Source organism: Necator americanus, chromosome II (genome assembly GCF_031761385.1).
Source record: "Necator americanus strain Aroian chromosome II, whole genome shotgun sequence".
NCBI classification, from domain to species: Eukaryota; Metazoa; Nematoda; class Chromadorea; order Rhabditida; family Ancylostomatidae; genus Necator; species Necator americanus.
Genome location: NC_087372.1, coordinates 4,506,032 through 4,526,389, shown reverse-complemented (window position 1 = coordinate 4,526,389; position 20,358 = coordinate 4,506,032). Strand labels below are relative to the sequence as shown.

Sequence of the window (20,358 nt, the reverse complement as noted above, 5' to 3'; positions counted from 1 at the left end):
CTTCATAGAACAGATTACCCGGTCGATTGTCGCAAGATAGTTTCTTTGTCAGTTTAACTTTTAATGAGCTATACAGATCACTAACAAATTTGCATTTCTTCGCGCAGTTCTTCGTAGTGTAGAGGTAAAGCGAAAAATTTTTGAGGCGAATTTCCACAGGGACATTTATGGGACCTCAGCCAGGGGAACACGCCTATTGGAGAACGTTCAAGAGGTACCAGGACGATGTAACTCGCATATCGAAGAGGCTAGCGAGCGCCGATAATTGCATCGAGCGGCTTCTGACAGCGTCACGATCGCCGCAGCAGGCTCTTCGCTGCTTTTGCGCTACGTGTTGCTGACGCCCCACTTACAGAGCCCTAACTCCTCATTTCGAAGTTGTTGCAGCTATTACGAAGCGCATTTCAACTGAGATTTCGAGTCAAACAAGATGGAAACGAGTACGGTGACAGATGCTGATTGAAACTACGCATAAAACAGAGCTGTTGAACACTTATAGATAAGCTGAAAGCAGTTTGGAAATGTTAATGAGTGTTTTTCTTTCTGTTCTCAATGGACAGATAAAAACCACTTATTGGAACTATTTGTTAGATTTTTGCAGGTGAGTCCTGCATTTTTTTTTGTTGCTGCAGTGTCCCAGACAGCGCTGTGTCATGTTTTTCCGAGAAATAAATACCTCGAGCCTTATTAGTTGCTTATTTACCTGCAAACTCTAGCAGTTCCGCAAAATTTCCTTACCACGTTTATGTCAGTTTATTTATCCCTTCCATTCCATTATTCGAATTACCGCATAGAGAAGTAAACTGGCCAACAACGTTCTATTCAAGGTCGGTTGTATTATTCAAAGAAGAAAAAATTAAACTTCAGTTCTGACTTATTTTTTAGACCAGGTGATATTAGTTAGTCTTTAAAACGATTGAGAAAAAAGTGTAACTGTGAGCTAATGAGAGAAAGTGTTTTAGATTTGTTCATCATGTGGAATTTAGCAGTAAAAAGTGGAAAATAGTAAATGGCAGAACGATCGAAGAAGTAATGCCTTCAAAAATATATGAAAGCTATGGATTTTGCGTTTCTAGAATTTTCTCTTTGAGGAATTGGCTTCCAGCAGTCAAACGGTTTTGTAAGAAAAAAGTTTGAAAAAGTGAGTGCATTGCTAAATTCTTAACAAACGTAAAAGGAAATTTCACTTACGAAGATGCAGCTGGAAATATTCTGCGATAGGCGAAAGAGTCTTTAAGTATGAGACTTGGAGGTACATCATGTAAAGCATGGAGAATACCTCCTTTCTTCTGTCGCTCACACATAGCTTTAATATTAATCATTATATGGATATCATGTAATGTATACGAGAATGTAAATTACATATATCATCCAAAAAGAAACAGATCAAAATATTAAATATCTAAAAAAAATATTAGCGGAATAGCGGATTACTCAGGTATTTACACACGGCATGCTTGCTCAATGATAATTGTCTCACGACGTGTTATACAATGCTGATCCGTGCATTAAATAGAGAACTAATTACTTAAACTACATAATTTGAAAAAAAATCCTACTACAATTCAACTACACGCCTAAATCACTTTAACCAGAAAAAGGTCGTTTTAACTCTAAAAATTCTTATTTTGAGGTTCCAGGATTCTTAAACTCATGCAGAAGGAGGAAAAGGAAGTTAGAGAAAACAACAATTTATGTTCACATATAACATAGACTGACCACTTTTTTATTATAGCAGAGTCTAAGCAGCTGTAACAGCTCAGAAAACTCCGTCGGCAGTCTCTTTCTCTCCCTGCAAATTGTTTCTTTTTTTTACTACTTCACCTGTAAACCTCGAATTACGAAAGATTCCTAGAGCTTTTTGAACTTTTTTGAAGTAATTTAGCTATACCAATAATCACGTTTTACAGATTCCGCATTTTCAGGGGATAATCAACCGCCAGAGAGAGGCATGATATGGATATGGCAGTGCAAAATTTCGCATGTTTTTTCCTCCTCATACCTCGTGCCTATGAAAAAAAAGCGCCTAAAGCACTAAAACGTCTATCTCTTCGTCAAAGGAATCGTGCAAGGAGATCTAGGAGATGGGGTAGGCCAGAGCCAAAGTGAGATGATGAAGAAAATAAGACAAATGACTGGTAGCCATAGGCTACAACCAAACCTTTCGTCCTTCCGAGGTCGATAAATTGGCACCAGACTTGTATAGGAGAATGAAAACACTGGCTTGATCATCATCTGGAGCCCGCAAGGCCCCGTATAGGCCAGGTCCGTTCCAAAACCCCACAATTATGAATTGCGGTAAAACGTGTTGGCATATCCCAAGCGGATTGATACGCCAGAGCTGTGTTCATGCTAGGTTGAGCACAAAAGAAGCCTCAACTTCTTTCCCATCACGGCATTGAAAATTGTCAAAGCAAATTTTTTCAGAAGTTATTTAGACCAAAAAACGACTCACCACTGATAAAAAAGTACATTAACATTTTTCTGAGATCGTTTGCGAACGTTCCGAGCTTCATACTTGTAAAATATTATATTCGCTGACATGTACGTCATTCCCAAAAGCTTGTACGCAACGGACATATCAGATCGCCCATCTAAAAATCTCCATGCTTTTCTTATGAGGAGAGGAATTATGCAAATCTGATATTTGATATCTGTTTCATGTTCATTCAAGCTATTCAACTTATTTAAAACCCTATAAACCTCGATTATTGCTAATGTAACGGATTTTTTTCCTTGAAAGAACTATCCTTCGCTTCCATTTGTAGAAGCGCATAGCTCAAATAACCCATATAACTGGATATTTCATTCGTTTCTCCTCTTATGATTCCTCTTAGGAATATTCTTATGATTAGTTTCGGGTCATAGAAAAACAAAAAAGAAACGCACATGAATTTGTTCAGGATACAAAATATGCATACTTCATCTTTTCTGGACACTCTAACCAGCAAAAATAAAAAAAAAGGTTATAAATGTTGGAGGAAATGATCGAGAAGTCCAAAATAGTGTGAGACGAAAAAACCATACTGGTGTTTCTAATAATTTTGGTTATACTGACTATTTTAATTCCCTATTCGAACAACAAAATGCTGCTTATCATATACCTAAAATTTGATGAAGATCCAAAATAGCTGAAGTTTTTTGTTTTAGGAAACCTTTACTGCTGTAACGTTTATTCGTACGAAAACTGCTTATAGGCAAAATTTGAGGTGGTGCGGATTTCAGGTGGATTATTTGTGCACGGGATAGTAGATTATAGAGAGGGGTCGTTGTGAAAAAGTGGGCCTGAACGCTCGAAGCCATATTTTCCGGGCTGTTTTTTATGCCAATTAGAAAGAAATGGACGGAATCACTCTCCTCCACATAATCTACTATGCCGTATACGAATACTCCACCGAAAATCCGTACCACTCCAGATTCGTGGGGTGATGCCTTTAATATTGAATAATCAAAACGTTTTGTGCAATATCTTGTAGTCTCTAACCATTGTAGGAAAGAATTCTGCTCTACTTACCTATATACAACGAAAGCTGCCCGATAACACTTGGTAAACGTGGAATCACTTTCCCAATATCGCTAGTACTCCCTATCATAACAACATAGTCGTATTCTAAAAGCTGTTGTACACGCCTCTGTAACGGCTTGTCGTAGTCACATTCCTTCTTCAATGGGAGCGAGGCATTCTTAAAAGATACTTTTGTAGTACAGAGGTCCATTAATATGTTTAATATCCATATTATTGTTAAAAACCCATTAAATTGTTGTATTTTGGTCCTTTTAGACCTTTAGTCATCCTACACCACTTCTGCTCTATTTTGTGCCTTTTTTGTGCCAATATTACGACTTAGTGTCATGTATATTTTATGACTATTTCTTTTTTTTGCGGAAGCAACTAAAACGCAATGTATTAAACCTCCTGTAACCTGTGAACCTTTCTGAATGATATTCTTTCTTATATGTCTTTTTATTTCAATTAATCCGATTTTCAGATGTCGCCTGATCAGCAACTTGTCTTCAATTAGCGTGTTTTCTAGAGAGATTGAAATGCGACGGTGATCTTCGTTTAAAAACTGAATTAGGAATTTCCGTGAATGAAAAGCCGAAGTTATTTTGTAGATGTTTTGAACACATTATATTTTGAACTGCGATGATAACCCATCTATGGTTTCTGTTTTAATTCTCCACCATGTCTCAATCGCGTATGTGGCCATGGAACAAAAAGAACACAGTTCTGCACATCAAATTCTATTTCTTTTTTTTTAACGTTTAAGTTTTAAGTGCGTTTTAAGCTTGTAAATATTTTTTTTGATGCGAATGAAGAACCGAGTTATCTACACGCAAACGAATGTCACTTGAGCAGCAATAAATATATTTTCACATAGCCAGTTGTCAGTAACGGAACCCTTTATTGTGGAAGCAGAATTAATGGATAATCGTAACTATAACTACTGTTTCATGACTTCTCAAAAACTTCCAGAAAGAGCTTACAGTACATATATGTAATTAAAAGTGTGTAGCAGCTAAAGGATATAAATAGGAGGTGAAAAAAAAAACCAGACAAAAGAGAAAAACAGCTTCTTCTTTTCTAAAGTTAGAATGAACTAACCGCAGCCAACGGTAACAGCTGTTGTTTGAGGATATTAATCTGAGAAATCTTAGCATCATCCAAAGCTGCAAAAACACGATTTTTATTCTCAAAAAAGTATGTACATGTAGCGATATATCGTCCATAAAGACGTAAAACATACGTGCAAGCCAGAGCAGAGGTTGATCGTGAACACACCACACCATTGGATTGTTGCTTACAATATCCTTAATTCAAAACGTATCCAAAATTCAAAGGGTGACCGATCCACCACCGATGATATAAGCTAACGTTTTCTTAAAAGCATCACATCACAAGATTAACGATGTTGGGCTGCGAAAAAAAATACAGAGTTTGGATTGTAGATTACGAGTATGTGAGTGAACTCGCCTAATTCCTCCTAATCATCAATCCTCCTGAAAAACGACGTGGGAACCGGAATTAACTCCTACGAGGCACGTTAGGACATAGCATAACATTAGTCTTCTGCATACTCTGGTTCCCTTAGCTACCTATCCATTGGTTTTACTTGAATAGGGTAGGGAAGAGGCTTCATTGATTATTGACTGCTTTCTCCTCGATGCGGGATTTGTGCAGTGGCAGTGCGTTCTAACGTACCTCGTAGGAACTGAGGCCTTTTCCCACTCCGTTTTTCTTTTCATGTGGTGGAGTTAGGCGTAGACACGCTCCTACCCGTAATCTAAGAGCCGAACTCTATTTCCTCCCGCAGATTCCTGAACATCGACAACTTTGTGATATATTACCCGCAAAAGGTGAAGTTACTAAGCTCAATCTCAGCAGGGTGCGCGATAGTTTTACGCTGCGCGGTCGAGATACCCAAGTCACTCTTTTCTTCACTTTTCGATTTTTTTCAACGATATTCGTAATTAAATTAAAGGTTAAAGGGATAACCCCACGAATCTGAGGTGGTACGGATTTAAAGTGGAGTATTTGTATACAGGATTGTAGATTATGGAGTGGAGGGTGATTCCGTCCATTTCTTCCTATTTTCCGTGAAAAACGGCTCGGAAGATACGGTGCATGTACATTGCTGGCGCGCTCTAATCGAACTCGAAGAAAATAGCGCGGCGGAACACTCCAAGCCGTATCTTCCAGGCCATTTTTTACCGGCAATCAGGAAGAAATGGACGGGATCACCCCCTTCTCCTTAATCTACGATCCTATATACGAATACTCCTCCTAAAATCCGTACCACCTCAGATTCGTGAGGTGATGCCTTTAATTCTCCCAAGGCTCGAATGTCATGCAGTGAACAATACGGAAAAATTGGAGTGAAGCAATTTTCATATTCTTCAGACTCCTCAGATTTTTTTCGATAAATTTGTTGCCCTTATTGAGGCATTGAGGCTGCGGAGGAACATAATTTCCCTAACAACAATTGCGTTTGCTTTTTTTCATTTCATTCACGAATTTCACGACATTGTGTGAATTTGTCTATGCGCTGAATATGATGCCACTTCTCTTCTACTACTTTCCACTTTTTGTTCTCATTGCTTTAAAGACTGTAATTCCGTGTTCTTTTCTCTCTTTTCCCTCATTATTTGAAAACTTCGGGAAAATGTTAATATACTCTAATTGAAAAATACTGGAAATAAATCGATGAAATCTGGATAGCATCTTTACTGTTAAGGATTTGCACTGAATTTTTCCCACTCCTTGTTCGCTTACTGGTGTCCCTTATGTAACAGAATTTCCTTTCTGGGAATTTCCTTTTATTTATAGATCAATCGTGGCAAGTGTGAATTAACATCGAATAAAATACCAATATTTTGACCAATTCCATGTAGACTTATCTTTAAATTTTACTGGAGCGGAAAAAGCCCTGGATAAACGACGTATGTTTATGATTTTATAGAAGTAACAACAATTTTACCATTGTGACATTATAAATCTAGTTGTGGATATGTACATACTCACCTTACAAATAGATGCAAGCACTTCCTTCGATTGTTTAGAGAGCTTATAAGGCGGAGGAGGAAGCAACGGTTTCGATTTTATTTTAATTACCAGAAGTAATAACAATAACAGAAGAGCAAGTAAAATCAGAACCGCTATTGCCACTCCAACGATAACGTATAACTTTTTATTTTCCACAAATCTTAGCAAATCTGAAAAAAAAAACATTTTGTCATTTGTAAGAATTTCTCCAGCGGAAATCGTTCAAAATTATAAAAATACGGAGACGAATAATCAAGGAAGACAACAATTTTAACGTTTCGACTCTCAAGGGAATGCAGCGACAAATCAAAATTTTTGTTGACTCTAATACTGTAAGTTTAGTTTTGTTTCTGTCGTTGTGCTGAACTATTCATGTGAACAAGCATTTTTCATTACAATTCAAAACATTCAACTTCCATTTACCGTACCAAACCGTTGAAAATTCAGATTTCCTCAAAATTGGCCTCAAAAGTTTTTTTTTTGGAAATTTGTTCGTCTCCAACATAAAACGTCTGTCAGTACGAACCGCAGCTGTGTTGGGTATGGTAGAAGACACACTTTAATTTTTTTTTCAACGGATATCGCCAATTGTCAAAATTGTGCGCTGTTTCCTAACTATGGGGCATTTAGTAACACGAATCTGTTGCATCAACTAATTCATAAAGTTATTTAAGTTTTCAAACAACAGACTTACCACCTCCAACTACATACGTGCCGTTTTGGTCGACAACTTTGTTTATAGCACTAGTTGCACCACGGCGAGTACTTGTTAATCGATTTTTATTTGTGGTCACTTTTTTAGTGGTTTTCTTTTTGATCCATTTAGGATTATTGATCAGCACAACTCTCGGATTATTTTCCAATGTTTTGATATTTTTAAGGAGTGGCAATCGAAGCGAAGTCAAATCTTTGTTGTTCTTTATGATGATTGCCACGCCATCACCTGCAAAACAACAGTTACAGAGAACAAAAAAAGCCAGAAAAGTTCAAAAATTTTAGCATTCGAAAATGCAAGAAGTGTTCAGGATATGGAAAGTTTAACTACTCTCAAGCAAGTTAATTTTCAAGCTCAGATACAGTATACCAAGAAACTACTGACACAATTAATGTTATGGTTGATCACGTGAACATAAAATCCCAACGTATTTTTGCTATACATCCTTTTCAGCTCTATTTAGCGATAATACAACATTTATTTGTTATTTCCTTTTGTGTGTAACATAAGCATATGCATATCGTATCATTCGGATTCATAACGCTAATTCGGTTGTCTGACGTATTGAGTCAAATGCGCAGGACAACGAATGGTGACTTTAATTTTTTCAAATCAATTTCCTGCATTTTTTAAAATACTATTCAAAGAATTTCAAAAATCTAGCCAATACTAGTTTTCCAAAACTGCTGGTCTTAAAGGGCACAGAACCGCGATTTAAAAAAAAAATGATACACGGTACTGAATGCTAGTTTTTCTTCACGTACCTTTCTCGTTAACGCTTCGTAAATTCGAAAAATAATTGAAACCGAAGAGATCTGTGTTGTTCTCTATAATAAGGCGTCCTCCTATGGATTGAATATTTCGTAATTTTTCCACATTAAGAGGTTTTTCTAAAACAAAAACAAGTTTGATTTTATTTACTTTTTTTGCCTCAAAACATTTTCCAAAACCAATAAACCATCCTAAGGCAAATAGTACAAAAGCGTCAAAGAGAATAAACAAAAACAAACGATAATAACAAGGAGTCTATTATAGATAAAGGTATCTTGCGCCAAAAGGTAACACTTAGAAAAGAAGTGTCAAGAAATGCTGAGAGCAGACTTTTTTTTTGAAAGGAAATTCACTGGCGCTGTGGAAAAAAAAAAACTTATGCATGAGACCTACTCAGAATGAGAAAGTAAATAAGTAAGATATGCGTAATCCCGTCTCGTCTCATATCGTCCAGTGATTACTCGCTTGGGATATACCAAAATAAGATTCGGTGGGTGTTCTCCAAGAATTAGAACTTAACAACTTAACCAACAATTCAAAACAAACTATCGCTGGCTTTCCCATCGACTGCTGAGTTTTTACGAGTGCCGGACAAGAGGTACCCGCAAAAATCGACTGACGTGCCGCTGCTGACGTGCCTTCCGCGCCGTGCACCTCTGCGTAATAACGGCTACCGTTCCACCGGCTAGAGACCATCCACGGCCGCTTTGGATAATCAAGACCCAGCTTCCCTGGGAACCTCGAATCAACGACGGGTGCGATGCTCACGTGGCCATGGGTCGGCAGAAACTGCGAAATTGAAAGGGACAGAAGTGAAAAGCGGGTTCATGCAGCAAGTTCTGGTATACGAATGTGGTAAACTGAGCGCGTATTATTTACTATTGGGAGTTAGGAAGAGGTAAATTCTTCTATCTAATTGGAAGATATATCAGAACAAATAACAAGAACAATAAAAACAAAAACGCAGAGCAGAGCAAACACTAACATGGATATTCCCCTTAATTTCACGCAATTCGCACTCTATCTCTTCTCTATCAACTCGCTGCGCAAAAGTATGCGTTCGTCGTAATGTTTTTCGACAAGTTCGATTTTCAACTTCTAACTTCTTACAATTTCCACTCTTCTGTAAAACCATTTTAATAAACACTACTCTGTATCGTTCACCTATCCAACCAATGATTTTCAGGTCTCCATGAACATGTTTACAGTTGGGATTCTGATTCAAATATCTTCTGGTAACGAAACCACCTATGCAGTCCTCATCTGTAATACAGACAGAATGAGCATGCTTCTTTGTAATTCTACTGTAATTTGCATAAATCACTGCATACCACATTCTTTCTTATTACTGTGAACTTCAACATCACCAAAAATTTCATGGATAAAATCCATGTTCTTTACGCATAAGTCGTTGTTAGTACGAATATCTACAAAACGATGACATTAGAATTTCAAAGAAAAAAAGCCTCAGAGCACCTAAAATCGCCGGTGTCAGTGTTTGTGTCAGAAATCCATGCTTTAGAAATTTTTAAACAGCAACACTTGTTAAACTTACACTGCCGACAAAATGCAATTGGTTTGAATTTCTTGATGGCCTCCAGAAAACCCACATCCGTAAGACTAGTATTTTGTATTTGCAAACATCCTTCATAGTTGAATTTACGTCCCAGCGAGTTTGACAATAGTATTTGAGTAATTGATGAATCTGGTACAAGTGGACCATACAATGATTTGCAATTCACGTCCAAAGTGGCAAAGGTAGAAAATGGCTTCGGAACGGCACATTCTGTAAAAAAAAAAGAAGATTGGTTCAAGTTATATCTCGAATATTGGTGGATTTTTTCTTTTCTTTACGCCCTAGGTAGGATTTGTTGAATGTTGAACCAAAAAAGCGGGTCAAATCTAGGAACAGATATAATCCAAAGACCCTGAGGTTTTGACTGGCTTTTGCTGGGCTCATATTTTAGTATTACACGTTTTAAAATGCATACGTACAATGAATTTACAGTGTTCAACAGAGTTCTTAGCATAATGAAGTAAGGATTTTCCAAAGAGCAGCAATTTCGCATATTCACTTCAAAAACCAAAAAGAGGAGTTTCTTAGGCACAAAAAAAGAGAGAAAGTGTAATATGATATTGAAAATGTCTTGAAAACTCGTTTTAGGTCCTTGAGTGAGTTCATCTAGAAGGACTTCCTTTGTTTTCCTTCCTCAAGCTGAATTCTTAAAGTCTTAAGTTACTTATTTCATAATACTCTGGTTTGTAAAAGTTAAGTACGAAAGCAACACTGCGATGATGTGCCGCTGCCAAGTAACATAGCTCGATGAAACTTGGGCCGTACATAGGAAGAGCTGCAATAGTATAGCACAGAAGGTCACTAAAAGAAATACGATTTGAGCTAAATAAGAATGACTTTTATGTTTAAAGGCCTTAATTGCGCTGAAGTCATCGCGATTCGTAATGCCGATGCAAAGGACGTAACAAATTTCTTAAAGGCAGCGTATCACGACTCTGATGTGGTGCGGAAGTCACAGCGAAAGCCTAGAATTCAGATTGTAGATAGAAACTAGCGTCGCTCTGCTCGTCCTTCCTTGAAAAATGACGTAAAAGACGGTGTTCTTCCCTAAGAAATGACATGCAGCATGTCACCCTTACGCACGCGCTGCATTTATGCAGGTTAGCGATGACGGGATTAGTGGGCTTTTCTCACCAGCCTATTCAAGAAAAACTAATAAGTAGACTGCTGAGGGGATAGGAGCGTGTAGAAGGGAGGCGCGTCTCAAAGTTAACCATAAAAAATAAAACGTATCCCACGCTGCTTTTTTATGACGACTATGGCGAATTGAGCGGGGCCGCGCTGGGTTTCGTAATCTAGAACTCGAGCCCTACGTTTTTGATGGGTTTTTTTTACAACGTCGCGATACACTACCTTTTATAGGGTCTGTGATCACGAAGGCAAAACATGCTCTGTAGCGTGCTCCATGCTGCGTTTTTTTGTTCTCTCAACAGCCTCGTGTTGCTTGGCAGGCCCCGTTTGGTGCTATGGTCAAGTTGGTCTCATTCCACGTGACATCTTTTTTTTTCTGTGGACGAATGGCAGGCCTCTGGCAACATATTCCCACACTTTCATCCATTATCACCAAAATCAGCTGCTTGACCACTGAGCAGTGGCTAGTTGACTTAGCATCACTCTCTCAATTGCGCGTTCAATGATACCCACGGCTTTCTTCCTTCTTGCAAAGTGTTCGTATTTCTGAAGCATTGTTTAAAGCAAAAAGGGTGGTGGTGCTTGGTTGTCCAAGGTTTTCATGATCGGTTCCGTCTCAACTGAGACGAAGACTTTCTTTAAGTCGGTTATGCTGAGAAATAGCGGCATCTTGTACTCTAGATGTATCGGTAAGTTTCGGAACAGTATGAATTTAGTCTACCGTGCTGAATTCTTTTCAAAACATTGCTTGTCCGCATGCCGTCCTAGTGCTTTTTCAATTCTGTTGAGGATCACTCTTGTAAAGAGTTTGTGGATGACGAATAGTAAGCAGATTGGGCGATTGTTGCCGATGTCATGTGGATCTCCTTTCTTATACAACAACACGGTGGCTAGAGTGTAATAACCTTTGAAGATTCTTCAGCGGGTTCTTATAAAGAGTTATTAGGTTCAGATATCATCTTGTCGAGACAAGGTGCTGATTTCTCATCGACAAAATAGGATGTCGTAGTTCGGATAGGGAAACCTCTAACATGATATGTCCGCCATTCTTCAGATGTTGAGTGGCTGATCATTGTAGAGGTCGTAGGCGATTTTCTCCATTTATCTTCTCGTTGTCCCACTCTACTCTCGGAAAGTAGTCATCTTCATTTTGCGACTGGCGAGGTCTCTAGGTGCGTAGCGGATGCCCTTTCTCGCCTCTGCAGCCTCTGTCAACATTTTTGCTCTTCTCGCTTTAAGGTCTTTTTTATCACGTCGCTGTATAGCTTGGACGTGAGTTTCTGGTTGCCTGCAGCTGGTGTTGCTCTACGCTGGCGTATTAGATCAAAAGTTACCGAAAAAAGGTGTCTAGTGTCTCTTGGCAGTTTTGAAACTCTTAGCCAGTCATTAGCGTGTTCCAGAGCGAGATCGTACTCCTTGTCGGTGTTGTCCAATGCGCAATAAGAGATCCCAGTTAATGATAGTTCTGGTGAGAATTCGCTCTCTTAACTTCGCAGCTTTCTCTTCTCTTCGTACAAAAGGAAATCTTCGGAAAAGGAGACGATACCCCAAAACCGCATATATCTTTGGCACAAAAGCGACATCCGTCAAACAGTCCTTTTTTTGTGTTTACTTTCAAATTCATCGCGGTGCCCTCCACCGGATGACTCTCATGTCTAGCGTCGAAACGAGGACTTCTTGCGTTGCGTGTTCTGGATAGTCTTAGTCGTCGACATAACATCGGAAACGCTCTCCTTCTACTTCTCCTTCAAACAATGACCTTGTAGGAATAGTCTTCTCTGCAGAACTCTGGGTCCATACAAAGACATTCGACTTCTTCTTCGTAGCTTGGTGTTGTTGAACTGTTGTTCAAATCCCATCGAGTCGATTCCGACAACGACTGCCTGCTGGCCGGGTATGTTAGGCATTGACGCATTGAGTTGAATGGCGGAAAGGATTTGTAATGTTGTTTTTATGGGTTTCCAGAGATGCGTGGTCACTTCCGAACTAGAGTGCTCCTATCCCGAAGTCGTACGGAAACCCATCTACACGACGTTGAACCAAATTCTTTGACCAAGTTGTTGATGTCGGTCATCACAGCTATCGCGCATTCTCTTAAATTCTTTTCATAAGCGTCTCCGCAGAAGATAGTGTACTCTCTGATACCATTCTCTGATGCGTTTTTGATGCATGCTTCTGTTAGCGAAGAAAATGGGACATACAGATGTCGTAAATGCCTAGATAGAGCGGCTCGTTGAAGTTCACTCGATAATCTTCGGCAGCTCAGCATGACGAAACGAATGGTTGTTGCCAAAGATTCCATGCTCCCATCAAGCAGTTTGCCTTCAGGGTATGGGCTTTGGCGATATGCTGGACGACGGCACCTTAGTGAAATGCATGGGATTCTTGCCCCATGCATATAACTGTACAGGATATAGGTCATATGTGCGCAATGCTTGAATACGTTATTGCGTTTAGTGAAACTGTGCATATCACGTGCATATAACAAACAAACGTGCATATGCAGCCTCATTTGTATACTTGTATGCGTTATCTTGCACTAATTTTCAGAACAATATTTAAGAAGTGCGCAGCGCAAGGATATTGTGTATCAGATAATGAATAACAAATAATGTATGTGAATAATAGTAGGTGTATCGCCGCCCGGGACAAAAGACTACAGGTGAAAAAGTCTGTGATATTCTGCTAATCATCCTTTAAAAACCCCTCAAATCTCTTGCATGAGTACCTCCGTATTCTTGGAGATCCACCACATTTTCGTGTGCCTTCAGTTTATCTAAATGCTTTTGTTCCAATATTTTATTCCCTCGAAGTACTATGGACTTCTCCGGATATCCGGCAAAGTTCTTTAGAAGATCGGCAGAAAATATGACATATTTCAGTTCTTCGTTATTAATAATGCGTAATGAAGGCCCTGAAATCTTGTGATTATAAATCTAAAAAAAAAAGTCTAAAAATCTAAAAAATCTAAATTGAGCGCCTGCGCCTGACTTCATTTTATTCTAATCCAACTATATAAGAAATAATTGGAGTTTTTTTTTTTGCATTCTCACCTGTACAATCACCTCTAATTACTTTGTTTGCCACTCTGAGAGTAGTATATTTGGTTTGATGTATTAATATGCACATGTGGAGCTCGTCAACGCTAAGCAACCAGTTGAAAAAAGCATTATCCACTCCGTTAGAATTGAAAACTTTTTCCTCGAATAGCGTTACTTTAATGGTTCCTCTGCATTTGAATCTAAGTTCTGACTTAGCAACATAATCATCGAAAGTAACGTTGAGGTTCTTTTCTGCATCTTCGAAGGAGCATTCTGTAAAATCTTTACTGATTAAGAGGAAGGTGATTTCCTCAAAAAAAAAAAATCGAAAACATGAAAAAATTGATGGAGAATGCAAAGAGATAAGAGGCAATGAATATAATCTTTATCTTAATTGCTCTATGCTTAATTCTTAAATCTTAGTTTTTATTGAGGTGCTATATCCTACGAATGAAATCAGAGGGCATCAAAAGGGAATTCGCGGTATACGACTGATGCTTGTACAATGGAGTGTTTCTTTATCGTGCATGGACCTGTGATCTTACTTCTGGCCATTAGAACTACAAGTGCTTTGATGTAAGTTAGTTTTTTTCTCAAAAAAAAATCCTTCGAGACTACTTCTGAACTCAATGTTACTCTCCTATTGGCGTCATCGCGGAATGAAAGACCGAAATATCAAAGATGTTCTGAAGTCTGTCTGACGTATAACTCTTGACGGAATATTTGTGGCCGAGTCTCACCGTCAACGAATTCAGAATGCGAGTTCTTCTGCTTGCTATTCGAAATGTAGTAGTGTACAGAAAAAAGAAATCCGTATGATTTCTTTTTCAGCGTTTGTCTCGTTTAGTAGCGGAGTCCACGCTTATAGTAGAATGATGGCATTTCGCCTGGTCATATTCTTGATCAAGATGTATGCCAACTAGCTTCATGTCGGTTTGGGTCATCGCTTCAACCATGCAGCGTTTATTCGAGCGGTAATCTGTGCTAGGCTTCCGTCGGATGCAATAATCGCATCGAGATTTTTGGAAGCGGTGGCCTCTGGAATGTCTACGCCATAAGTGTCAGCAGTGTCGGTCTCAAATACGTCAGTCGCCAAGCACTCAGTTTTTTTCTTAGTTTTTTTTTTGAGAGGGTGCAAAAACCTTGCCAGCGTATTACCTGCTTCCGTTCCTTGTTTCCAGCACGACGCCAATAACGTAGAGTAGCATCCTTAGTGCAGGGTATTGAAGGTCTACCGTTATGGTATCCACAGAAAGCATGATTGATAGGCTGTCCTCTGATGTAGGGCAATGAAGATGGGGAATTCCGTGGGAAGTCCCACAGACGGTTGCAGTCGACTTCGTGGATCAGCGTAGAAGAATTGGAACATTCTTATTGGCTCCTCTGGGGCAGTTGATGTTTACCAAAAGTTTTGATATGCATCGATTTGTGTTTGTTTCGAAGTTTCTAAATCACGAGTGATGCAGCGACCACATCGGTGGCGCCACAGAGGATGACGAAACTGCACTTGTTGGTGCGGAGATGAACAATATTTCGATTAATGTTCGGTTAATGCATTCAAAGATGTTTATTCATACTGTAAGACAGCAGTCGATTTGGGTTGCGGTTCAAACAGTTAGCTAGATTGTCCTTCTTTTCCACATAGGTTTTTTCGTACTTCGATGCCATACACAAACCTCTTTTTTTTCCCACAAGATCGTCTACACTTATCGCCTATTCGAGTCGTTTGGTTCGTTCCTTTAAAGGCATCACTCCACGAATCTGAGGGGATTACGGATTTCAGGTGGAGTATTCGTACACGGGATAGTAGATTGCGGAGAAGGGGCTGATTCCGTCCATTTCCTTCTAATTGCAGTAAAAAACGGTCCGGAAGATGCGACGTATGCACACGGCTGGCGCGCTCGAATCGAACTCGTTGTTGAAGATAGCGCGCCGGAACGCTTGAAGCTTTAAGCCGGCGGAGACAAATCACATACACATAATGTACCCTCCGAACCCAATATTTTTCATTAGACAGATCCCAACATCGTCAATTTTGTTGTATGCCACCGTTTTCTACAAGGAGTTTGACTGGAGCGCTGGAGCGCGCCAGCCTTGTGCGGCGTCGCATCTTCCGGGCCGTTTGGATGGATGATGCCTTTAAGTGCCGATTAAGTTTTATCAGGAGTTGCCTGCTAGGCTGGCCCGTGTGCAGGGCCTTGTGTAGGGCCGATTTTTATGAAAGGTGAATATGATAAGAACTGCGCACATGAAGCCTTCATTCAGCGAAGAGAATGGGCAAGACGGAAAACAGTTTGTGTTCATATTTTTGCCTCTTTTTCCATTTAACGGTTGTGCATGCCGCTTTCCTGTCTATTTAGCATTAGCACGATGTAGTGCGAAAGATGCGAAAGAACTGTGAGAACTTCTTCGGCTTCCAATGGATCTCCCAGACACTCTGATTATTATTGTTTGGGCACATCATGGCAGCCGCAAGCGGTAGGTCACGTCGATATGGCAGCGAAAGATTTAGGGATGAGAAGTTACGATAAGGGCGACCTATCTTCACCAATATGTGCTTAATTAGATCTGCGAGAAATTTTCAACACTATTAAAACGTCAACTTTTGCTTCACTAAATTTTATATCAGCCTATTTTTCTTCTTTATTGATCCGAAAACACTTATTCACTTACGGACTGTAGTTGCTTCTGATAACGTTGTATACATAATAAAACAAATTACTGGTAAACTGAAAAAAGTGGCAAGTCTCCGTAGCATAAAATATTTTCGTTTTTATTTTCGTCTGAAATTGAAACTAGAACTTGTTGGTGAGAAGTGTGAGATGTTTAGCGTGACATACGGTGGTAGATGATGATCCTTTATGAGGTCTTAGAGTAGAAATGAACTCTACCCTAGAGAAGTGATCAAGGGTTGTTTGTTTTATCAGAGTTTATTCGTGATGACATCGAGCTCATTTAAAACCTATTTTTTGTAAGTTATGTGTACATAGAATGTTTCCACAATCATATTAGCAAGAGTTTCACGTAATTCTTAATTTGTCAGACGTATCATAGGCCTAATTTGACTTAAGAAGTCCAGTGACTTAAGAACATGCTACAAAAAGCAACATTGGTCTTAGTGGTTGAATCATATGGAAAAACTCATAAACTGGAAGAAGAACTGTTGCGTCACATAATCAGATTCTTTCTGCTTTAAAAAAAAACATCAGTAAACCCAAAACTTCTTTACTTTGGTTTCTGCAAGTTAAAGGCATCACCCAATCTGAGGTGGTACGAATTTCAGGTGGTGTATTGGTATACGAGATCGTAGATTGAGGAGAGGGGAGTGATTCCATTCATTTCTTCCTAATTGCCCTAAAAAACGGTCAGGAAGATATGGCTTCGAGCGTTCCGGCGCGTGATTTTCTACAACGAGTTCGATTGGAGCATTGAAGTATACGAATACTGCACCTGAAATCTGTACCACCTCAGATTCGTGGTGTGATGCCTTTAAGTGGCATAATTCTCGACAGAAACAAATGTACTGTCGCATCAGCACTGAAAACAATCTTACCTCCACTTAGACATTGTACATGACTGCATTGTACGAAGTCTCCAAAAGGTTTTTTGGGTACGAAACACTTAGAATCGTTAAAATTCATTCTTTAAATTTGTAATTGTAGAATTATGGAAAGGTTCGGTTAAGTTGGTATAAAAACGAATCCCTATTTTCTCAATAAAAACGAATCCCTATTTTCTCAATTGAGGAATCATTTGCACCTTCAGAAATCATTATCTGAGGGCTGTTCGGTGCTCCCGAACCATAACCAACATCGACCGCGGTCCGCCCATATTTTTTGGTATTACTAAAGGTCAAAGTTCTTCGCCGTTCCATTCTTTTTCTATCCTTTTTGTATCCTTGCTTTTATTATCATTGGTTGTTTAATTACCCAAATTTGAGAAAGTAAAGAGGTTAGCACTTTACTTCACTGGATCTCCGATAGTCGATGACATATGTTCATAAAGAACATATAATGGAAAAAGGACATTTCCTTCTCAACTTTGTCAGTTTCTTTCTCCCGCCGTCTGTAGTAAGAGCGACGGGGCATCAGAATGATGCTGGTGTTATTTGTTGATCTCTCTTTTTATTCCCTTAATTTTCTACACTTTCTTCCTTCTTCTTTCCTTATTTTTCTTTAATTTGCGCGCCTTTAGAGTTGCTGTAGTTCCGATTATTGAAAACTGGTTACTTTGGGTACTGTAACCTCAAATTGCGTTCAACCAGGTGGAAAAACTTCTACCATGCAAAGATCAGAGAATTGGAAGAAATCAAATGTTTTAGGAATATTGTCCTAATGATAAACATCTTGAATTGAAAACATCAGATTTAATAACTTCAATAGTATGATGTTATTCCAATATTTCGAAGGTCTTAAGACAATCATAGATTTTCCACTAGCTTTCTATGTGCTACACATCGGATAATTGCAAAAGTTAATCTACTCTGCCAGCAGCAACAAATAGATCAGGAAAGTCGTAACTTTTCAGGAATACTAAAATTAAATACAATAAAGTCGTAATAGTACAATTCAACAAAAGTTTTAAGTAGATTCACATTTGACAGTAGCTCTTTCTCAACTTCATTTCTTTCTTCAGTGTTAGAAGTTGCGTGTACGGGTAGCTCCTCTGAAAATGAGCATCATCGTTGTGAATTTTATTAACAACTATCATACCAGATATCACAATCCCCAAGGAAATAGAGGTTGAGTTGAATATTCCAGCAGCGTCGACACTACATATAGTAGAGTCGAAATGACATGAAGCACGGTGCAGTTGTGAAAGCAGTTGCGCTCGAACCGCCGCGGTGGAGCGCAACGGTTACGATCGAGTGGTGATCCCCGCCACCAACATTTACTGCTGCAGTTCGCGGTGGCCCCACCTCGATTTCAACCGCTATCACCACCGTGCCGCATCGAGAGCAACCGCTCACGCAACTGCACCGTGCCTCATGTCGTTTCGTTCTGGCCACATACCAGGCGCCCCACCCACTGGCCGGCTGGACAAGTCTGGAGCCGACACTATTATATGCAGGCAATTCTACTAAGCCGGAGTCCCTAAATGTCCTGCATGTGCCCGATTCTAGTCGTCGCATCCCGTCGCTGACCTCCTCCTATTGTGTGGAACGGTAAAGAGGTTCTTGAAGACCCTCCGCAACTGCCTCCAAGATATTATGTCTGTAGTGGATATCTCGGGGACGATTTAATAGCTCGTCAATTATATCACAGCTGCAGATGCAGCTACGATTAGCGGTAGGTAAGCAGAGTCAACTATTTACGGTGCGAAAGTTCGACTTTCCTTGACTCTTGGCATAGAGATTGCAACTTGTCGGTAGTCCAATTTAAGGAACAGCCGAGATTGTTAACGAACTTTATTACGGCTAATGTTTCGGGGTCGTCGCCTTCGTCAGAGCTTGGAAAGTCAGATCATTGTATTGTAATATATCCTCTCAAATATCTCATTCAGAACAAGTCATCATTCCCTAAGATGCTACATCCAAAATCGAAACCAAAACAGTCCAAATCGTTGTGCTTACCTAGGTAGCCGTGTTGCCGTGATGTTAGCGGACCTCCGCGTGATAAAATTGGTCCGATAATACTAATTAGAATGCGACCCGCATATGACCCCGTAGATCAAACCCCGCGAAGGACTTGATACAGAGTCAGCTCGTGGGCCACGACTATGTATTCGTTCTTTCTATTCATTTTTGGACTTTCAGCGTTTATCCAAAACGCCTCCAATGTTCTGCGAGCTACAATTTCGGGTTCGTGCGATAGCATCGTGGCAGCTTTGCAGAAAGAAGTATTTTCATGACATTTTCTATGATGGGTTCCAAGAGGGATTGCTGCGTTTGAATGTTTCATTCCATCTAGATGTTCTTCAATACGAACACAAAGAGATCGCTCTGTTTCGCCAATATATTGTTCGCCGCATGTTTTGCACGAAATTAAATAGACCAAACAAGAGACCATGCAGTCGCCTGCCTTACCAAATGGGTATATTACACAGTTTGAGTTAGGCAAATGCGATCGTGCATTCTGTTTCGTACTAATTGCTTCTTGAGATCCGTAGGAGGTATTTCCACAACTCTCACTTGGTCATCGAGACCGCACCTAACCAGAAGGAAGCGGAACCTCTAAACACTACACTACACCACACCGCGCCCTTTCTTTTGTCTTAGGTCTAGAATATGTAATATATATGTAAGCTATGCAGTAACGGAGAAAAACCAAATGAAACTCACTGAATAGCTCATCTTTGATGTATCTTCTTTGATTTAGTGGCACACGAGCACGATGAAGAACACTGTCGAGATCTGTTGCTAGTCTGTCTCGTTCTCGTAAATCATATCGTAAAAAGGTCATATGATTAAAACTCTTCTCCAAATTGCAGTACCTGTACAATGTTGACCAAATATAATTTTTAGAAGAAATAAATCCGTTCTTTTTATCTTTGTTAATAAGCTCAAACATGTCATATAAACTGAATTTAATAACAAAATGTTTAACAACAAATATTTCTTAATTAAAGTATTAGCCTTAGA

General features: G+C 39.4%; 2 protein-coding genes across 3 annotated transcripts in view; both read right to left on the bottom strand.

Annotated features, from left to right (window-relative positions):
* RB195_016848 (uncharacterized protein) overlaps nt 1-16,536 on the bottom strand; it is a gene marked incomplete at both ends in the record, with an annotated part of 76,481 nt that extends 59,945 nt beyond the window's left edge. Inside the window, 15 exons of one of the 2 annotated variants that reach the window (XM_064183574.1) lie at nt 1,192-1,306; nt 1,720-1,792; nt 2,456-2,594; nt 3,515-3,683; nt 4,607-4,671; nt 4,749-4,812; nt 6,524-6,714; nt 7,239-7,487; nt 8,024-8,149; nt 9,195-9,293; nt 9,362-9,457; nt 9,586-9,816; nt 13,466-13,651; nt 13,791-14,051; nt 16,452-16,536. In XM_064183574.1, coding sequence (XP_064039455.1) covers nt 1,192-1,306; nt 1,720-1,792; nt 2,456-2,594; nt 3,515-3,683; nt 4,607-4,671; nt 4,749-4,812; nt 6,524-6,714; nt 7,239-7,487; nt 8,024-8,149; nt 9,195-9,293; nt 9,362-9,457; nt 9,586-9,816; nt 13,466-13,651; nt 13,791-14,051; nt 16,452-16,536 — 2,149 coding nt within the window. The remainder of the gene's footprint in view (nt 1-1,191; nt 1,307-1,719; nt 1,793-2,455; nt 2,595-3,514; nt 3,684-4,606; nt 4,672-4,748; nt 4,813-6,523; nt 6,715-7,238; nt 7,488-8,023; nt 8,150-9,194; nt 9,294-9,361; nt 9,458-9,585; nt 9,817-13,465; nt 13,652-13,790; nt 14,052-16,451) is intronic. The other variant, XM_064183577.1, reaches the window with a different exon arrangement.
* Nucleotides 16,537-18,301: 1,765 nt separating this feature from the next.
* Nucleotides 18,302-20,179, bottom strand: RB195_016847 (uncharacterized protein; the record flags this gene model as incomplete). Its single annotated transcript, XM_064183573.1, has 3 exons — nt 18,302-18,310; nt 18,373-18,443; nt 20,059-20,179. The coding sequence occupies 3 exons, from the start codon at nt 20,177-20,179 to the stop codon at nt 18,302-18,304; spliced, it is 201 nt and encodes a 66-aa protein (XP_064039454.1).
* Between the last annotated feature and the right edge of the window lie 179 nt (nt 20,180-20,358).